The 20,684-nt window shown below is 37.6% G+C and overlaps 1 protein-coding gene across 1 annotated transcript; it reads right to left on the reverse strand.

Moving 5' to 3' along the window:
- Window positions 1–7,533: 7,533 nt before the first annotated feature.
- LOC120574938 (G2/M phase-specific E3 ubiquitin-protein ligase-like) lies at window positions 7,534–15,886 on the reverse strand. The gene is made up of 10 exons (XM_039825448.1): window positions 15,808–15,886; window positions 15,363–15,516; window positions 15,113–15,182; window positions 14,166–14,484; window positions 13,786–13,881; window positions 11,065–11,378; window positions 10,636–10,817; window positions 10,302–10,471; window positions 9,086–9,300; window positions 7,534–7,782 (listed from the first exon to the last, which is right to left on the reverse strand). The coding sequence occupies exons 2-10, from the start codon at window positions 15,501–15,503 to the stop codon at window positions 7,550–7,552; spliced, it is 1,740 nt and encodes a 579-aa protein (XP_039681382.1). The 5' UTR covers window positions 15,504–15,516; window positions 15,808–15,886; the 3' UTR covers window positions 7,534–7,549.
- Between the last annotated feature and the right edge of the window lie 4,798 nt (window positions 15,887–20,684).

Consider the following 20,684-nt stretch of genomic DNA (forward strand, 5'->3'; position numbering starts at 1 on the left):
CCCGCGGTGTCATGTATTACATTTCCGCCACTATCAGGCGAGTCAGGTACTTCCGTTTAGCATAGTTAACATTTAGCTTCACTTCCGTGCCCGCATGCAGTTCGTTTCTTGCCCACGACAGTGGTCTTCGGTGATGAATATTTGCTTGAGTTCAGTTATCATCAGTGTTCAGAGCCTCCATACACAGAATAAAATCATTATCTGGTTAATAAAGCGTTATATATCGAGGGAGACTGGCCAAGGGTTTCATGGTTCAGCTATATCATGGCGTAGAACTGAGCAGACAGATTCCAATTGAGCATTTTTATACATATATATATATATATATATATATACATAGTGAAATAGAGGCAAAGTTTGGAACTCATATCGTGTTTCTTTATTTTCATGACTATTTACATTGTAGATTCTTAATGAAGGCATCAAAACTATTAATGAACACATATGGAATTAGGTACTTAACAAAAAGTGTGAAATAACTGAAAACATGTCTTATATTTTAGATTCTTCAAAGTAGCCACCCTTTGCTTTTTGATAGCACTGCAAACCCTTGGTGTTCTCTCAATGAGCTTCATGAGGTAGTCACCTGAAATGGTTTTACCTTCACAGGTGTGCTTTGTCAGGGTTCATTAGTGGAATTTTTTCCCCTTATTAATAAAAAAGCAAAGGGTGGCTACTTTGAAGAATCTAAAATATAAGACATGTTTTCAGTTATTTCACACTTTTTGTTAAGTACATAATTCCATATGTGTTCATTAATAGTTTTGATGCCTTCATTGAGAATCTACAAATGTAAATAGTCATGAAAATAAAGAAACACATTGAATGAGAAGGTGTGTCCAAACTTTTGGCCTGTACTGTATGTAATATATATATATATATATATATATATATATATATATATATATATATATATATATATAAAAAATGCACAATTAGAATCTGTCTGCTAGTTCTGCACTTAAAACAATATAAGCAGTATAGAGTATAACACATAAATACAGTGGACCAGCCTCCCCCTGATATATAACTGTGTAGATGTGGTTTGTCTGTGTATAGGCTCTGAACTTTGACAGATTAACAGACTTAAAAAGCCCAAATATTCATCACACAGATTACTTTGTCGGGCAGGCATAACACAGACACAAAAAAGAGAAAAACAGGCAAAATGTTAAGACAGGCATGATTTGCAGGCAGGCAGATTTAGTCAAAACAAAATGTTAGCAATGCTACGAGGACAATGAAGATCATGAGTGCAGGCAGTTGTGAGGTGACTGGCAAAGTAGGAACACAATGGACACCTGGTGGGCAGAAGTTGAAGGGCAGGGTCTGAAATGGCGGCAGATGTGAGAATCAAACAAGATTTCATAACTGTGAATAAGAACTGACAAAAAGCTTTGTAATAAAAATGTCTTCATTTATAGATAAAATGAAAACCAATCACACTATGTCTAAATGATGTTGCCTCTAACACAGGCCACAGTGCAAGCTTTGGCTAAGGTGAGGAAAATGACATTGGCAGAAGCAGTAAGAGAGGTTGAACAGGGCCAGATGGAGGAAAGGTGAGAGAACAACAATTATGTTGAAGGAGAAGGATTTGAAGAGTAAATTAAACCATTGGCAAATCTTTGAAGATATTTTGATTGTTTTCCAAAAGGTAAAAATAACTGTTTCTACTTTTCGTTTGAAGTGAGAAGGAAGACCTGCTCATGGAGATAAGAAATGACATGGAGAGACGTGGACTTATACGTTGAATGTCAACTAGCAACAGCAGACCTGCTATAAAAGCATTACTAATCTGAAAAATGTATTTAAGACTCAGTAGCCTCTCTGGAATAATTCTTGTCCAGTTTTGACAAGTGGTTGGCGGTTTTGGATCTGGACCTGGTCCAATGTGGTCTATGTGTAAAAAAAACAGTGTAATCTCCCTTTATTGCATTTTCACAAATAGAATGAAGCTTTCACAAATCTCAAACTGTGTTTGTAAGACTCCTTAGGCTCTCTGGGATAATTTAGTCCAGGTTTGACAAGTCTAGGTATTGCGGTTTTGGATCTGGACCTGGTCCAATGTGGTCTATGTGTAAAAAAAACCCCAGTATAATCTCCCTTTATTGCATTTTCACAAATAGAATGAAGCTTTCACAAATCTCAAACTGTGTTTTTAAGACTCCTTAGGCTCTCTGGGATAATTTAGTCCAGGTTTGACAAGTCTAGCTATTGCGGTTTTGGATCTGGACCTGGTCCAATGTGGTCTATGTGTAAAAAAAACTGTATAATCTCCCTTTTATTGCATTTTCACAAATAGAATGAAGCTTTCACAAATCTCAAACTGTGTTTTTAAGACTCCTTAGGCTCTCTGGGATAATTTAGTCCAGGTTTGACAAGTCTAGGTATTGCGGTTTTGGATCTGGACCTGGTCCAATGTGGTCTATGTGTAAAAAAAACAGTATAATCTCCCTTTATTGCATTTTCACAAATAGAATGAAGCTTTCACGAATCTCAAACTGTGTTTTTAAGACTCCTTAGGCTCTCTGGGATAATTTAGTCCAGGTTTGACAAGTCTAGGTATTGCGGTTTTGGATCTGGACCTGGTCCAATGTGGTCTACATATGAAAGAAAACGGTGAAACCTACTTTTATTGTGTTCTCATAAAGATAATAAAGCTTTCACGAATCTAAAAGTGTGTTTTAGAGATAATTAATAATTTATCGTAATGACTAACACTCATTCAATACAGTAATAGGTTAAAAAAACGGAGGATCAGCAATGTAAATCGTGTTTCCCTGCTGAATCGGACAGTTTTAAGTTTCCCTTAAATTTCCCCTTAACTGCCGAATCGGAAGCTGCGAATCGGATGCCAACTTCAGCGTCGTGTCGTCTGTAGCGTTTCTTACGGGGAAGAACAGCAGGTGAACGGCGCAGGTGCTCAGGTATATTCGACAGCAGAGGAGGAATCCTCGAGGTCCAGCGATCTCCCAAAACATGTCTTTCAGACAACAAGTCAGCAGATAGTTGAATGTTGATAAGTGCTTGGCGATCATAAACGAGTAAAGCAGAAACATCTTGACAGTAAATAAATAGAGCGATAGCAAACAACAGACTAAGCAGACGAGACAGAGACCGAGACAGAGACAGACGGCTTGCCATGCACACTAGCGCCATCTTTGTTCTGTGTTTACCACTGTGTTTTGTCCCCTTGTGCCCGTGCCCCTCGCATTCTGGGTGCTGCGTTTTATCCCAAACCTAATCCTAAAACCAAGTCTTAACCCTCAAACAGCCCTTTAAACTTGTGGGATCCAGCATTTTGGCCCCACAAAGCTGTCAGGACCCCACAATGTATACTGGACTCCAGGTTATGGGACCCCATGAATATAGTTAAACACGAACGAACACACACACCTAAAGTGTGATTACTACACATTGTCATTGTAATATTTTGTAATTACATTTGACACTGTAAGTCAGTAGTATAGGTTAAAGGCTACAGTAGAGTTGCATATGAAGTGGTTTGGGGACCCTCTGTAAGTAATTTTGGGGTACAATTTGGTTTTGAAGAATTCTACAAGCAGCAATACCACAGGCCAAGCAATCATCCCATTCCAAACAGGCACATTTTCAATGGGCACTGCACTACTGCTTTAAATGTGTTGAGTAACGTTGACTGTAATGTTACATGTAGAAAGAACAGTCAGGTTCCCCACAGGACACCAAAAACCAACATAGTGAAGCCTCTTGCTTTTAGTTAATCTTTGATTGCCTCGTTAACGAAGTTACCGCCGGCTACGGCTAATACTCTGACGTCGCTCCGGAGACTGTACAGCTGTGAGCTCGGGGTTGGGGTTTTCCTGTAGAATCCCAGAGGAAGAAAGGAAGACGAGTAAATTTATCCCACCTGGGAATAACACGGACCGCCCCCGCGATTATGTTGTTTTTCCGATTTGCAGCGTTCACATGGTCAGGATGTGTGTTCTTCTTCTGTTATATTGGCATTTGGCATGGCAACTTGTTGCATGACTGCCACCAACGGTTGGGCGTAGCCTAGAGCATCAGAGGCCTGTACTATGAAGCAAGATTTGGCGTTAACGAGCTAACTTAAGGCTCAACCCAGGATTTTCTGTACTACGAAGGTGGATCAGTTGTTATCGGGTTCAATCGCCGTGGTAACTCATGCTGAACACCTAACCTGGTCGGGAGCAGGTTAAGTTGGAGATCAGAGATCAACCGGTGTAAAAGCACCGCCTACTGACCAATCAATAGGTCGATTGATAACGGCGTCACTGTTCTTAAAGAAGATCAGGCGGAGCTCGGTGCAGAGAGAGAGAGAGAGAGAGAGAGGGGGAGAGAGGGCTGCGCTCATAAAAGTTAAAACATTTAGAGACCAACAACCCGTTAACATGGGTATTTTTATGAAATATAGCCTATATTTTTTAATGGAAGGGAATTGCATATTGGCTTCTTGAGCCGTGTGTCGCCAATGCGCACATCGGTTTGAATTATGTTTTATAATTTTTATTTGCTCTCACGATCGCTTCCCACTGCCAAGGTTGCACCTGAAATAATAGGCTAAAGCAACGACAGTTTATGGAAAGCCCAAGTGCAATTATGGCCAGATCTTAGTCATGACTGATGGGGAAGTGATATTGGAGTTGGGATTTAAACATCTACATATATATATATATATATATATATATATATATATATATATATATATATATATATATATATATATATATATATATATATATACACATATCTACATATATATATATATATATACATACATACATACATACAACATACATACATACATACATACATACATACACATACATACATACACACACACACATACACACACATATACACACACATACACATATATATATATACACACATATACATATACATATACACACATATATACAATACACACATATATATATACATATACACACATACACATATATACACATTCACATATATACACACACATATACATATATACACACATATATATATATATATATATACACAACACACACAAAAACAAAAAACACACACACAACACACACAAACACACACACAACACACACAAAAAAGAGAGAAAGAAAAAAAACACAAAAACACACACACAGAACACACACAAACACACAACACACACAAACACAACAACACAAGACAGACACACACAGACACACACAGCACACACAAGACACACAGCCACACACACAGACAACAACACAGACAAAACACAGAACAGAAGAATAGAAGAAACACAAACAGAAAATGAAACAAAGAAAAGTGGAACAGAACAATGAATATAAAAAGAGAAAAAGAATGAATGAATGAAAGGAATAAAAATGGAAGAAAATGAATAAAAAGATGGAATGAGGAGAGGATGGAAGGAAGGTGAGGAATGAAGGAATGAGAAAGAAAGGAATAAGGAGGAATGGAGAGGAAGAAAGGTGGAAAATGAAAGAGAAGGAATGGAAAATAAATGAGAACATACAGGAAGAGAAGAGAGGATAAAGAAGAATAAGAAAAATAAAGGATGGAAGAGGAAGAGAATGGAAATAGGGAAGGTGGAAAAAAGGAAAGAAAGAGGGGAGAGAAGTGAAGAGGAATGGGAAATGGAAGGTGATAAGAAAGAAAGTGAGATGAAAAGAAGGTAGAAGGAGGAAATAGATGAAAAGAGGAGATAGTGGAGATGGACATGCATATAGACACAGAATCAAGGTAAAACATGAGGAATATCTTATGGAGGAAGAGATTTCGTGGAGTGAGAAAAGGGGAAGGGGGTGGAGGGAGGGGGTGGGGAGGAGGAGAAGAGAATTGCAGAGGATATATAGAGGAAGGAAAAGAATGGAAAGACAAGAGGTGGAGAAGTAGAAGGAATGAAAAAATACAGAATGAGGGTATGGATAGGAAAACACAGAATACAGAAAGATGGTATATAAAAATGAAAATAGAAAAAGAAAAAGGACAGGGAAAGAAATAAGCACAGGGATAGAGTGGAAAAAAAAATGAAAGCCGAGGAGGAAGGAGATGAAAGAAAAGAGATAGAGGGAAGAGCCAGAGAAGGGAGGGAGTAAGGGGAAGGGAAAGTGGAAGGTAGGGGGAATGGATCATTAATACAGAAGAAGGAAACAAAAAAAAGAAAGATGGAGAAGGACACACACAAAAAGAAAATAAAGAAAAACAGGGGCACATTGACACAAACCACAAGTTGAATCCATGGGGATGTGTGTTTCATGGAGGAGTTGATGGCTATAGCCGCTGCATTACTTACTTACGATGTTGCACAGACAACAGAGCAGCAACTGCCTTGCAACCTTTTCAGGGGGCCGTTGATGTATTTGGACTCCCACATCACGTCAGGAGCGATGCTGGGAGTGAAAATATCGATATAGCACGGTTTATGATTGAAAATCGAGGGGCAAACAGAGCAAGTTTCATGGTTGGACGTAGTGTTCATAATCAAAGAATTGAAAGATTGTGGGGAGAACTAAACAGGGTGGTGTCAGCATACTTTAAAGACCTTTTCCTCTTTATGGAAAATGTTGGAATTTTAGACAGCACTGACCCACTTCACATTAGGGCTCTTTACCATGTTTACCTTCCGAGAGTAAACAGATCTGTGGATGAGTTTGTAAGGCAGTGGAACAACCACAGCTTAAGGACAATGGAGAGCAGGTCCCCACTGCAACTCTGGACAGTGGGAATGCTCCAACTTCCTCAAGATGTAAGACTGAATCAGGTGCATGTGCAACCCCCTTATTACCACCACTGGGACGTTGATTTAATGCAAATTAATCCAATGATTGATGATGGAAATCATGGGATAGAACATTTTCTAACAGCATGTGACCTGCTTCAAAGAAATGACTAATAATAATTTGACAAATGAAAACCCATAGCAATTATCACCACATATATACATGTGTTCCGTGTCTATTATGTATCATTTTACAAAAAGTATAATTATAACCATATTGACAAAGATGAACTATGTGTTTGTATTTCTTAAATTCATTTTGTATACAGTTTTTTTAACTAATAGAAAAATATTACATTTAAAGTCTGCGATGCACATATCCCACCACAATAGATAATAAAAAGACAGTACACACAAAGTAGTAACCGAACCATTTATTTACAACCATCCTGTCCTCCTGTACAAAAAGAACTAATGGGTTGTTGGAGCAACTTTACTTTTTACGAGCCATAGCTATGTACAGTTGAAACATCTAGCTACCCCAAATTGGATTTGAAAGATTGCCATGTATGATCTTTTTTGAACTCTTACCATGACCTTTTCTTAACCATAACCAAATTGTGTTGTTAAATAAAAAAAGCCACACTTTTATCAAAAAAGTTCACATAAAATCTGAAACAGCTTGAAAAATATCTTCAAAAACTTTGTTTTACTGTATATTTTTAATGTTATTACAAGAAATGCTTGAGTTTTCTGCATAACAAACAAAAATAAACCTTGCACAAAAAAAAAAAAAACATAAGCTTTACAAAGCCCTTCAATGTTTTTGACATCTCATGCTCTTCCAAATCCGGGTGAATTGCGTATGGCAAAATTCATGTCAGATCTGAAATCTGTGTATTCTGCATGAACTGGTATGCGAAGAATATTTTCGCAAGTATTAGCCACTGGAAATCGGCAGTGGGTGATGAATTCAAGGCTGGGCTTTGGAGAGAAACCCAGTGCTGGAATGCGGTCACATCCAGTAAAGAAAACAAGAATATCTTCTAGAGAGACATCGTTTTCAACTGTAAAACATAAACAGAGAGTAGCAAAATTAAATCATATATATGTCTGATATTTAATTAAGTATTATACTACTGGAGTAATACAGAAGTGATGTAAGAATGGTGACTAATGAAATGACACTGGAATTTGGAAGGGTTGCCTGCGTTAGTGAATATAGTGCATAGTGCACCATTTACCAACAAAAGAGATAGGAGCTAGCAACATTATTTGCACACAACAGCTATAACAACCAAGATATTTTGGTACTGTGGATGTGCATCTGCTAGTTTGGATTATGATACATATAAATTGTATTACTTTGGAGGGATCCAATTCAATACTGCATACTTTTTGTTGCAGCATTTTTGCAATCAAAAGGAAAGAAGCAGATCAATTAACCAAAATAATAAATAATAATAATAATAATAATAATAATAACCTAAAATGATCTCAGAAGTGAATTTAGTGATGAATAAGATGACGAAAATTGTTAAAATTGTCCCGTTGTTGGTCTGTCTATGTACCGGAAACCTGACCCTCGTTGAATGCCGAAATGAATGTTGGGATACGGGTGCTGCCAAGTTCATACAAGTTACCAACCAATGCATCCTCGATAAAATGGGCGTGTCAAGAACCTTTCCGGGAATCTTAACTGTTCTTGGTGAAATGCAAACTTGTGTATTGGGACAGTACTCTGGCAACACAAGATGATGTTTCACAAGGACACAAGAAAACAACTCAACAGAAGAACACAGATTGAGAAATGCCAATAACCACTGCCTTCCAGGCAATGCTGCCTGGAAGATGACATTGGGGGCTTAAAACACCAAACACCAACTGTGGGTCTGCCCTCAGTTGGCAAATTGTTTTTTTTTCCTTTATTCACAAATTGTCAAGTTTCCAATTGACTGAAGATATAAGTTATTGTTACATTATGTTGTTAATAAATGTTTTATATTTGACAATGTAGTGTGGTACATTGTAAACAAAGGTCAGATATTATATTGCATAAAAGTCTTTTCTAAAAATGGCATAGCAACCTGTGCTTTAAAAAAATAAATGTAAAAATAGAGAATCGAACCGTGACCTTAGAATCGAAATCGAATCGAGGATTTGGAGAATCGTGACACCCCTACTAACCAGTGGTATAAGGATTAGAGACCAGGGAGTGCGAGCATCACACATCCCCCAACCATTGATTCACCTTACCTGAGCAAGGGAGACAGAGGTTCATTCCAGCTCATGACATTTTAAGCCACGGCAGAAGACAAAGAATGGTAAAAAGTCTCATATTGAAATACACTTCCAAAATGCAGAACTTACTTTCAGCATCCTGAAGATAGTCTTGCCAGAAAGCCAGGATTCGGCACTCTTCTCGAAATGCATTACTCCCTCTTTCGGAGTAAATGATCTTGAAGAGATTCTCCACATCAGTCGCTGTTAAACCCTTTTCAGCCTTCACAAAAAGGCACTTTGTTTGTAGAGGGTATCTCTGGAGAGCATCTAGGACACCTAGAGATGTTAAACCATCTCTGAACCTAGTAAAAAGGAAACAAATGTTAAAGGGTAGTTCATGTGATTTAGCACCTATGGTGCAAACCAGAGTTTTTTACAATTTAAATCTTTAATTTAGGTCCCTAATGAATTCCAGGAAAAATAAATTACACGTTCAGTTGCACTAGTACACTTTAAAATTGAACTCTGAATCCACCATTTCATTTTTTTATATACTGTAGTAGGGCTGCATGATTTGAAGATAAAGTCAAATTGGGAGTGCGATTTACTATACTGCGATAATGATTGCGGTATAATGGTATCATGACTTTCATTATCAAGAAAAATGCATAAAATAGGCTACTAACATTTTTAAATGTGTATTATTTTTAAATAACTTCGTATTTGACAAATGAAATAACAAAAAATAATACAAATTGTTATTAAAATAATACATTTTGTATGCCCTTATAAACAATGGCATTTAAGATGGGTGTAATATAATAACTAGTGATTAAGTTACAAAATATGCTTTGTACAACCTCTTCTTAAAGTTTGCATGCTGTGAAACCCTGTACACTTCTGATACTCATGTGACCATACGAGATACAAGCGCTACTGCCTAAATAGACTGACTGGTCACTGGTCATCTTTTGTGGACACTGTTAGAAGGGGCGTAATACATCCATGGTGTGTCGTAATTTGGAGGGCGGATTCAACGTAGATTCAACACAAAACCATAATCAGGCATTGAGGCCAATTTATTGTCCTGCATTATTGTTCTGCATTTAATCAACGCCATGGGTACGTACGTAGGTACGTGGAGCTACAGACCCTAGCCTGACGTGCACCTCAAAAGTTTAACTACTTGTCGCGGCGACGCATGTCGCTCGGCCGTGGCTTGGTATTGTTGCACCCCCCCGACTCATTTCCTGGTTCTCCTTCTTCATAAACATGAAATCAAGGAGAGGGTTAACTTTCTCACATACACACTTTGTTTTTCTGACAAAATACAATTATAGTATACCCTCAGACATAAAAATACCTTTCAAAAGGTGCACGGGTCCGCTGGAGGACATACCAGTGTGCCAAGTCCAAAGCAGTCTCTTGTTTGTTTTCCAGTGTTATGCGAACATTGTGACCAGCAAGACTGATTAAGCTGGCTGCCTGTGCAACTGCCTCTTGCAGTTGTGATTCAGTCTCAGCCCGTATGATCTAAAAATATAAAATATAATTAGCATATGAAGACAGTATCTATTGACTCTTCTTGAGAATGAGTATACACAACTGTTAGCGTTACTGTTTAAATTGCATGTTAATGAGTGCATGTTAAATGAATAGTTTGTAAATATGATAGAATCTATGAAATATATGCTCACCGACTGCACCTGTGACCTTGTTTCTTCATCAGTAATATGCTCAGTTTTGACCTTCACATTGTCTGGACCCTTTATAAGACACTCGTACAAGAGTTCAGAAAGGAAACACGGACTCTGCCCCCCATGGGCGATTGACATTGCCATGATCTGACCAGCATAAAAGTATCCATTGTCTTTCATTGCTGTAATCATATGAAAATAAAAAACATGTCAACTGTTCACAACAAAAATTATATTTATGTCACTATCTCCCCACCCATCTGTGTGAGATTAGAGAACTCAGGTTCAATTTCTTCTAAACTTCATTTCTCAATAAAGTAATTTAGTGTTTAAAGTAAACATTTCTTACATTTTCTCAAAAATAATTTCAGGTATAATGTATTTATTGATCCAAAAAAGTCCAATAGTGGCCTTTTAAAGCAAAAGTACCTTTGGAGTTGCATGTAAGGACTTTAGCATTAGGTGGACCCTCAAAGATGCCAATCTTGTCCTTGATTTCGTGTAGACAGAGTCGGAAAAACTCACGAGTAGGACCTCCATTGTCCACAGCACCCTCAGATATCCCATAGTCATCAGTGAACTTAACGTCAACCTTCTTCTCGGGTGAAAAATTGGATCTGCCCATGGCTCTGGATGCTCCATCCCACACATTTCTTCTTACAATATTGAAGCGTACAGTGCTGTCATTATTTACTCGAGAAGCAATCCGCTCCATTACGCTCTCCAACGTCACCTTTAAATCACTGAAACAATAATAAACAATACAATGTAGTTGTTGTCAATGGTTATACCTCTCCCACTGAACTAGCATGTAATATCCACATCACTGTAACTAACATTTAGTTTACTGAAACCTATTTACATACAGTAATGTTTGTGATAATGGAAATTATCAGTTTTACTTTTTTCTTACTTATTCAGAATAACTAAACAAATAAATAAAGACCAACAGAACCATTTCCAACACTGGCAACCACCCTCCCACCAATAGGAAATTGACAAACCACAAAATCAACACATAGGGGCCTTATTTTAACAATCTAAGCGCACGGCGTGAAGCGCCTGGCACAGGTGCATTTAGGGGGTGTCCAAATCCACTTTTGCTAGTTTGACGGCGGAGAAAAGGGTCTGTGTGTCAGATGCATGGTTCAAAAGGGTTGTACTTAGTGTCTTAACCCTTGTAATGTTAGAAAGCTGCACACATTTTTTGTTTTAGCAGGTCAAATTTGATCCGTGATTTAACTCAGCCTAAAATACTCATAAAACGATGATCATCATCCAATATTGTTTTTTTCACCTCGTAGTTAAATTATGTATTAATTTAAATGTAAACACTTTGAAATGTTATTTTTTGGCCCCATGGACCTTTGATCTTAAAGTATACAACTCGTTTTTAACTTAAAAAATGTTTAAATTCACTCGTTATATTTCCAATAATGAAGACAATGGGAAATTAGGTTATCTGACTATAATAGACTAATATTAGAACACAAAAAATAACTGACATTTAATGGTCGTCAATCCCTTATCACACCCAACACAGAGCACCAACTGAGAACAGCAACCCAACATGGAAGGGTGTTGCTGGATGTGCATCGACAAAACACACCTGGATGCTTACATGGGGCTGTTGCTTCTTACTGGGGTGAGTCATGCCAGAGTATATTGCATGCTACATGTCACTTTGGACTTTTATCTGTCATACTCTGTTTCAAGAGTAAGGTATATTGGGACAAATGGGTGGAACACTTGCCATACATGTAGCCTCATTCGAGGATCTGTACATCCCAGTAAGAAGAGCAAGAACAGCCCCATGTATGCATCCAAGGTCCAAGGAGCCAAAAAATAACCTTTTAAAGAGTGTTTACATTTAAATGAATACATAATAAGTTAACTACGAGGTAAAAAAAAAAATATTGGATGATAATCGTCGTTTTATGAGTATTAAATCAGTTAAATCACGGGTCAAATTTGACCTGCTAAAACAAAAAATGTGAGCAGCTTTCTAACACATTCCATGTAAGCATCCAGGTGTTGTCAATCTCCATCTAACAAACACCTTTCCAGTATGGCAGTATGAACAGCTCAAATGCTGTCTTGATATCTTGGACATGTGACACAGCAACCCCGGAGTCATTCTGATGTCTCAGTTGGTGCTCTGCCTTGGGGTGTTGATGAACATTTTGATTTGTATATCGTTCATTTCACCCCCTGAAGATGATACTAACTTGGGACCCGTAACACCACCTATGTTGATTTTCTTTTTTTTAAGAGACAATTTACTAAAATTCTCACATTTGTTGTGTCATGGACATGTCTGAGGATATCATGAAGCCTTGTTCCAATAAAAAAAAAAAAAAAACACATCTGATACTGAAAACGGGTCAAATTTGACCCTAACACAATATAAGGGTTAATTAATCATATGTGTGTTTTGGGCGTAAAATGCAATATCATGTTGTCTCCCATTCCCTTTAAAAGCCAGGTGCTTTTTTACCTTGGCGCATTGCTATTATAAATGGTGGATTTGCTTTTCATTCTTAATCTTTTGCATGTTTGTGTGCTGCTTCGCGTCCTTGTGTGTGTAACAAGCTTACTGTGTGTGCGCATTTTACTAATGCGCTGTTGAAATAACAACGATATGCTGCATTATTGACTTTAGACCAGGTTTTTGTTGGTCAATGGTGCAATCACTTCTTGCTGCCTCAAGATAGCAATAAGCCCAGAATGCACCTGAACACACCTCCCTGTAAGACCAGCACACCCATGGGCGCACAGATGGGCACAGGTGCATTTGCTATTTAAATGACGTGGGCGCTGGACAAGAAATTGACAACGGCGTCGGTCTTAAAGTAGCAAAGACACTTGCATCGGGCTTTGCGCTGCGCCAGGTGCAAGATAGGGCCCATACTGTACAATAAAACATAATGCATATTATAGCATGGTTAATCTTGACAAGTGACCACGAAAATGATTGAATATCAAATAAAGATGAAAATGTCAATATTGTGCAATGACAAATACTGATATTTCTGACTCATTTAGGTTGCAACTTGCTAAATGGTCTCGCCACTAGTCTAGACATAATAGTTATTGCTATCCTGAATTAAAGTTTAAATAATTAAATTTTACATAATATGTTCTACTGACCTCTCACTTGCACTGGAATCTAAAGACCTTGAAATGGCTTCCTGGAGATCATGGTCATCAGAGAGGTATTCTTCCTCAAATAGGTCCAGGTATGTACTACAATATAAAATAGCAATATTTTATAATTGATATTAAGGTACAAATATATTATTTTAACAACGCCAGTTGCATTAGCAATAGACTAAGAACATCCTTACTGTTCTAATAACTTTAGTGTTCTCAAATGGACAGTGCGTTATTAAAGTTATAAAAATAGGGGACACCATGATTCAGTATAAAGTAAATGTATTTTACACACTAATTATACTGTTAATAAAGGCCACTAAAGCCCTGACCAATAGAAAAGCTGTATTAAGAGACAGAAATGTCAAAATATGAACCTGTAGGATGTGCTGGATGAAATATTGCCAGATGGTTGGGGACCATGGGACACACCAGAGGTGTTGCCACTGGAGATTGCAGAGGTTCCACTGGCCAGGATGAGGGTATCATCAATAGCGATCACAGGAGGACTAGTGGACATGGTGGCGGTGTCAGCTGAGATGGAAGGTGCACCGGTGCAAATATCTTCGGTAGCAACACACCAAATAACTTGATCACCACTGGAGATGGAAGGGTTATTTCTGAAGAGGGACTGGGTCTCAACAGTGGAGATAGCTGAGACGACCTCTTTGGAAATGTCACCTACACTACCAGTGACTGCAAGAACATGGAAAAATTGTTTATTAACATTTAACTTTTGAGTAACATTAAACTGATATGAGAGGATCAGAACCCATCTTGTACAATGCATGTAAGTGGTGGAAGAAAATATTACTTACAATAACTAAATTGTGAAAACACAAAAACATCTCTTCCTACATCCAGCCACAGTCTCACCTCAAACCACTGGCATTCTCTTGTTGCCCACCAGATGTCTTTTGACTTTCCTTTTTTCCCTCCTTTTCCCATAAAAAGACTGCCACACCCAACTTCACACCTGTTCTTAATTCCATCATGAGCCCTGCAGTTACCTGACCTTCCCTGTCCACCTGTTTCCACTTTTTTAATCCATCCTGCAGCTACTTAACCAGGACATTCTAAATTTCAGTTTGTTGAAGTTACAATGTCGTTTTCGGTACTGTGGTATGTCTTGGAGAAGCCAGCTCCAATTGGACTTGTACCTGCCTGTAAGCCTTCTTTATCATTAAGAAATCACAAAAAATAGTCCTGCTTTCTCCTATATCTACATTTAGTTTATATCCCTAGTATCTTGCACGAGTTGTGACCAATATCATATAAACTTGTTTGTAGATGCATGTACTGTAGATACTGTAAATTAATTTACCACATTTGTCACTGTCTGACATTTGAGCAAAATCAAGGCTCTCTGCATGGCTGTCTTCCTCAGAAGATGGCTGTCAATTGAAGCAGACAACAAACGTTATGTATCAAATACAGTGCACTAACAATAAAAGAACATGGCAAATGTATTAAATGAGGGCATAGAGCAATTAATAGTGACATCCAGTCTGAAATACAGTATTGCCATTGCTAGTAATCATTTGTTTGAAATCTTCATGCACTAGCCTACTTACGGATTGGTTTTCCACACTCAAAATGACCTTGTCAGGCCTGACGTAAATGGACTTTTGATGGAAGAGTTTTTTCAAAAGGCCTCCACTCAACTTTTGATTGGAGGTTAGGGATGGCTCGACTAGTTTGTTGTGACAAGGCATCAAGATTTGCAACCTAAGGGAATAAAAATCACACTGTATATGAAACTTGTTAAAAGTAAAACGCTACACTACATGGAAAGGTTTTAGTTTCGATACATAATTTAACAGTAATAACAATAACACAGAGAAATTTACATTGTCAAGTTTTGCAAGTCACATAACTTTAAACTAACTACATATTTACAATCACAATGTGATTTTTTTAATTTACAACACACCCAAAAATATCCTTTCAAAATACAGTACGATATTATTGCAAAAATATAAGAAAACGTGTAACAAATGTGACAGATCAAAAGCTTACCTGCAGCCCTCCAGAATTGGCTGGAAGGCCACCGTTATTGCCTGCAACACTCTTCCGGAATCCCAGTCACAGCGAAATTCCAGGGCAGATTTAATATGTCCCTTTTCAAAAAGCCAAGCTTTGCTATGCGCTAGGTGCATTTGTTGATTTATGGTCGGGCAGGAGAATTACCTCTTTGGTAAAAGACTGAGCCACAGGACAGTTCAATTGTGCCTGAAACCTTAAAAGAACAAAAAAAATCAACTACACTCAATTACATTAAACACTGTAAAAATATGTACTACATTATACATTTATATACAATAGGATTAGCTAGGTTTAGGTTTAGCTCTTCAGTACATCTGACTTGCCCACTGATAACAACCCAATCAGGCTTCTCAGGTCATCAGGCAGAGGCCTTCTAGCAGTTTTAGAATTTTATTTTTTATTTTTATTGAACATCTTCTATCTGTACCCAGAAATAGATCCAGGTCTGGTGAGGGGGCATCAGTTACTCTCTCTCTCTGTGTGTGTGTGTGTGTGTGTGTGTGTGTGTGTGTGTGTGTGTGTGTGTGTGTGTGTGTGTGTGTGTGTGTGTGTGTGTGTGTGTGTGTGTGTGTGTATATACATTTGTATGATTGCACTTGAATGTTTTTGTTGTCTTATTATGTTTTATCTATTTCTATTCATGATTTGTTTTAATGGACATGCAGATTTTAATCTAAAGGACTTTAGGGATAATCCAGTTGTAATGACAAACAGGCAACTGTCTTAATAGTGAATTTATTTTAAACTGTAGTTATGTTTTTGTGGTTGATTACATTAATATTAGCACTTGTATCTTACATGGTATGATCTTAAATTGTGTACCCTCATATTGTACTGCAATACAACAATAAGCCTAACTAATAACAGATTTAAATCAATTAATTTGAAATTTATTTTAAATAAAAGCCTCACAAAATCCCATTACTTAACTTTACTACTAGTTAAATTCGGATGGTATTAGAACGTTACTAATATCAGGCTGATAGAGCTCAACATTTAAAAAAAAAAAGGCAAAAAAGGGCAAAGTTACAAGACCGTGTACAGAAACTATCATAGATGTCAATGTTAAAAGCTCGCTCTAGTCTAGCTAGACATTTGCCGTTTCGCTGTTTCCATAGTAACAGCGAGCAATCAGAGACGTTGCTGCTACGCTTAAGATTGTGGTCAGTGTAGTTTTTCTCCATATGATCGCGAATAAAACATGTTTTTCTAAAACAAGGTTGATTTTATACGGACTTCTAGCTTATACAGGAACAGAAACTTTCGTTTCACAACCACGTAGCTCCACTACATTGTTGAGATCTAGCTATAGGCTAAGTTACGGCAAAAAAAAGACAAAACAAAAAAACATGCTGAATGAAGTGCTTTAGCTAGCTAATTCCTTTAAAAAGGTTTAGCTATATGGGATTTAAAATGTAAAAGATAACGTTAGAAATCTCTGGGCCCTATCTTTACAAAGTTTGCTGTTCAAATAACTAATTATGAGCCTACTTTTGGAATTGGCCCGGTCCAGTAGGACCAACGACCGTTAGCTAGCTAGCTAGCTATATCACTCTCTTCTGCCACCAGCTAGCTAGCTAGCTAGCTAGACTAGTTTGACAACTGCGGTCAAGCCAGCCGCGGTTTGAAAATACACGGTCTAGCCAGCCGTCAATAAAAAGAGGTGTGGGGTCTATTACTAACAATGAGTCCGGTAATTTTGGTACCAGCAAAAAAAAAGCCGAGGGCTTTCAGAGCTCGAGTTGCATCTATCTATCTATCTATCTATCTATCTATCTATCTATCTATCTGTCTATCTGTCTTTATTTCTCTCTGCCCTCGTCTTTCTCTTTCATTCTTAATTATTCTTTCTTATTTCTCTCCTCTCAGCTTTCATTTTCTTCTCTTTCTCACTCTCTTTCTCTCTCTCATTCTTTATTTATTTATTTCTCTTTCTTTCCCTCCCTCTCCCGTTTTTCTTTCTCTCTCTTTCTTCCTCTTTCACTCTCTTTCTTTTTATTTATACTCGCTTTTTTTTCTTTCTTTATAAGTAAAAAATACAGCACGTCCATACACTATACACCTCTTTTGAAACCATTTTACATGCGTTTGGAGTAATGTCACATTATTGACTTTTGGGCCTATATAGACCTCATTTCTAATACATTGTTTTAATAAAAGAATGGTCAATTGGGTTACAGGACGTCCCATACACTATACGACACCTCTTTTGAAACCATTTTACATATGTAGCGTTTGGAGATATGTCACGTTATTCGACTTTGGAGGCCTATATTGACCTCATTTTTAATTATGTAGAAAAAAAGAATGGTCAGTGTACAGGACGTCCCATACACTATGCACACCTCATTTGAAACCATTTTACAGTAGCGTTTGGGAGATATGTCACATTATTCGACTTTTGAGGCCTATATTGACCTCATTTCTAATAAGTGAAAAAAAGAATGGTCAGTTGTGATACAGGACGTCCCATACACTATGCACACCTCATTTGAAACCATTTTACAGTACCGTTTTGGAGATATGTCACGTTATTCGACTTTGGAGGCCTATATTGACCTCATTTCTAATAAGTAGAAAAAAGAATGGTCAGTTGGGATACAGGACGTCCCATACACTATGCACACCTCATTTGAAACCATTTTACAGTAGCGTTTGGAGATATGTCACGTTATTCGGCTTTGGAGGCCTATATTGACCTCATTTCTAATAAGTAGAAAAAAAGAATGGTCAGTTGTGATACAGGGACGTCCCATACACTATGCACAACTCATTTGAAACCATTTTACAGTAGCATTTTGGAGATATGTCAGATTATCGACTTTGGAGGCCTATATTGACCTCATTTCTAATAAGTAGAAAAAAGAATGGTCAGTTGTGATACAGGACGTCCCATACACTATGCACACCTCATTTGAAACCATTTTACAGTACCATTTTGGAGATATGTCACGTTATTCGACTTTGGAGGCCTATATTGACCTCATTTCTAATAAGTAGAAAAAAGAATGGTCAGTTGTGATACAGGGCGTCCCATACACTATGCACAAGTCATTTGAAACCATTTTACAGTAGCATTTTGGAGATATGACGTTATTCGACTTTGGAGGCCTATATTGACCTCATTTCTAATAAGTAGAAAAAAAGAATGGTCAGTTGTGATACAGGACGTCCCATACACTATGCACACCTCATTTGAAACCATTTTACAGTAGCGTTTTGGAGATATGTCACGTTATTCGACTTTGGAGGCCTATATTGACCTCATTTCTAATAAGTAGAAAAAAAGAATGGTCAGTTGTGATACAGGACGTCCCATACACTATGCACACCTCATTTGAAACCATTTTACAGTAGCGTTTTGGAGATATGTCACATTATTAGACTTTGGGGGCCTATATTGACCTCATTTCTAATAAGTAGAAAAAAAATGGTCAGTTGTGATAAGGACGTCCCATACACTATGCACACCTCATTTGAAACCATTTTACAGTAGCGTTTGGGAGATATGTCACATTATTCGACTTTTGAGGCCTATATTGACCTCATTTCTAATAAGTAGAAAAAAAGAATGGTCAGTTGTGATACAGGACGTCCCATACACTATGCACACCTCATTTGAAACCATTTTACAGTAGCGTTTTGGAGATATGTCACGTTATTCGACTTTGGAGGCCTATAGCTACTTCATTTCTAATAAGTAGAAAAAAGAATGGTCAGTTGTGATACAGGACGTCCCATACACTATGCACACCTCATTTGAAACCATTTTACAGTACCATTTTGGAGATATGTCACGTTATTAGACTTTGGAGGCCTATATTGACCTCATTTCTAATAAGTAGAAAAAAGAATGGTCAGTTGTGATACAGGACGCTCCCATACACTATGCACACCTCATTTGAAACCATTTTACAGTAGCGTTTGGGAGATATGTACATTATCGACTTTTGAGGCCTATATTGACCCTCTTTTCTAATAAGTAGAAAAAAAGAATGGTCATTGGGATACAGGACGTCCCATACACTATGCACACCTCATTTGAAACCATTTACAGTAGCGTTTTGGAGATATGTCACGTTATTCGACTTTGGAGGCCTATAGTGACCTCATTTCTAATAAGTAGAAAAAAGAATGGTCAGTTGTGATACAGGACGTCCCATACACTATGCGCACTCATTTGAAACCATTTTACAGTAGCATTTTGGAGATATGTACGTTATTTGACTTTTGAGGCCTATATTGACCTCATTTCTAATAAGTAGAAAAAAGAATGGTCAGTTGTGATACAGGACGTCCCATACACTATGCCACCTCATTTGAAACCATTTTACAGTAGCGTTTTGGAGATATGTCACATTATTCGACTTTTGAGGCCTATATTACCTCATTTCTAATAAATAGAAAAAAGAATGGTCAGTTGTGATACAGGACGTCCCATACACTATGCACACCTCATTTGAAACCATTTTACAGTAGCGTTTTGGAGATATGTCACATTATTCGACTTTGAGGCCTATAGTGACCTCATTTCTAATAAGTAGAAAAAAAGAATGGTCAGTTGTGATACAGGACGTCCCATACACTATGCACACCTCATTTGAAACCATTTTACAGTAGCATTTTGGAGATATGTCACGTTATTCGACTTTGGAGGCCTATAGTGACCTCATTTCTAATAAGTAGAAAAAAAGAATGGTCAGTTGTGATACAGGACGTCCCATACACTATGCACACGTCATTTGAAACCATTTTACAGTACCATTTTGGAGATATGTCACGTTATTCGACTTTGGAGGCCTATATTGACCTCATTTCTAATAAGTAGAAAAAAAGAATGGTCAGTTGTG

The sequence above is a fragment of the Perca fluviatilis genome, chromosome 15, assembly GCF_010015445.1.
Source record: "Perca fluviatilis chromosome 15, GENO_Pfluv_1.0, whole genome shotgun sequence".
In the NCBI taxonomy this organism is placed as follows: Eukaryota; Metazoa; Chordata; class Actinopteri; order Perciformes; family Percidae; genus Perca; species Perca fluviatilis.

What these genes read in the sequence shown, in the direction of transcription:
- LOC120574938 (XM_039825448.1), bottom strand. Translation starts at nt 15,503, where the DNA reads ATGCCTTGTCACAACAAACTAGTCGAGCCATCCCTAACCTCCAATCAA. An exon ending in CCTTACATGCAACTCCAAAG is followed by an intron (nt 10,818 to 11,064) that starts GTACTTTTGCTT and finishes ATATGATTACAG; the next exon opens with CAATGAAAGACAATGGATAC. An exon ending in CTATCTTCAGGATGCTGAAA is followed by an intron (nt 7,783 to 9,085) that starts GTAAGTTCTGCA and finishes TATGTTTTACAG; the next exon opens with TTGAAAACGATGTCTCTCTA.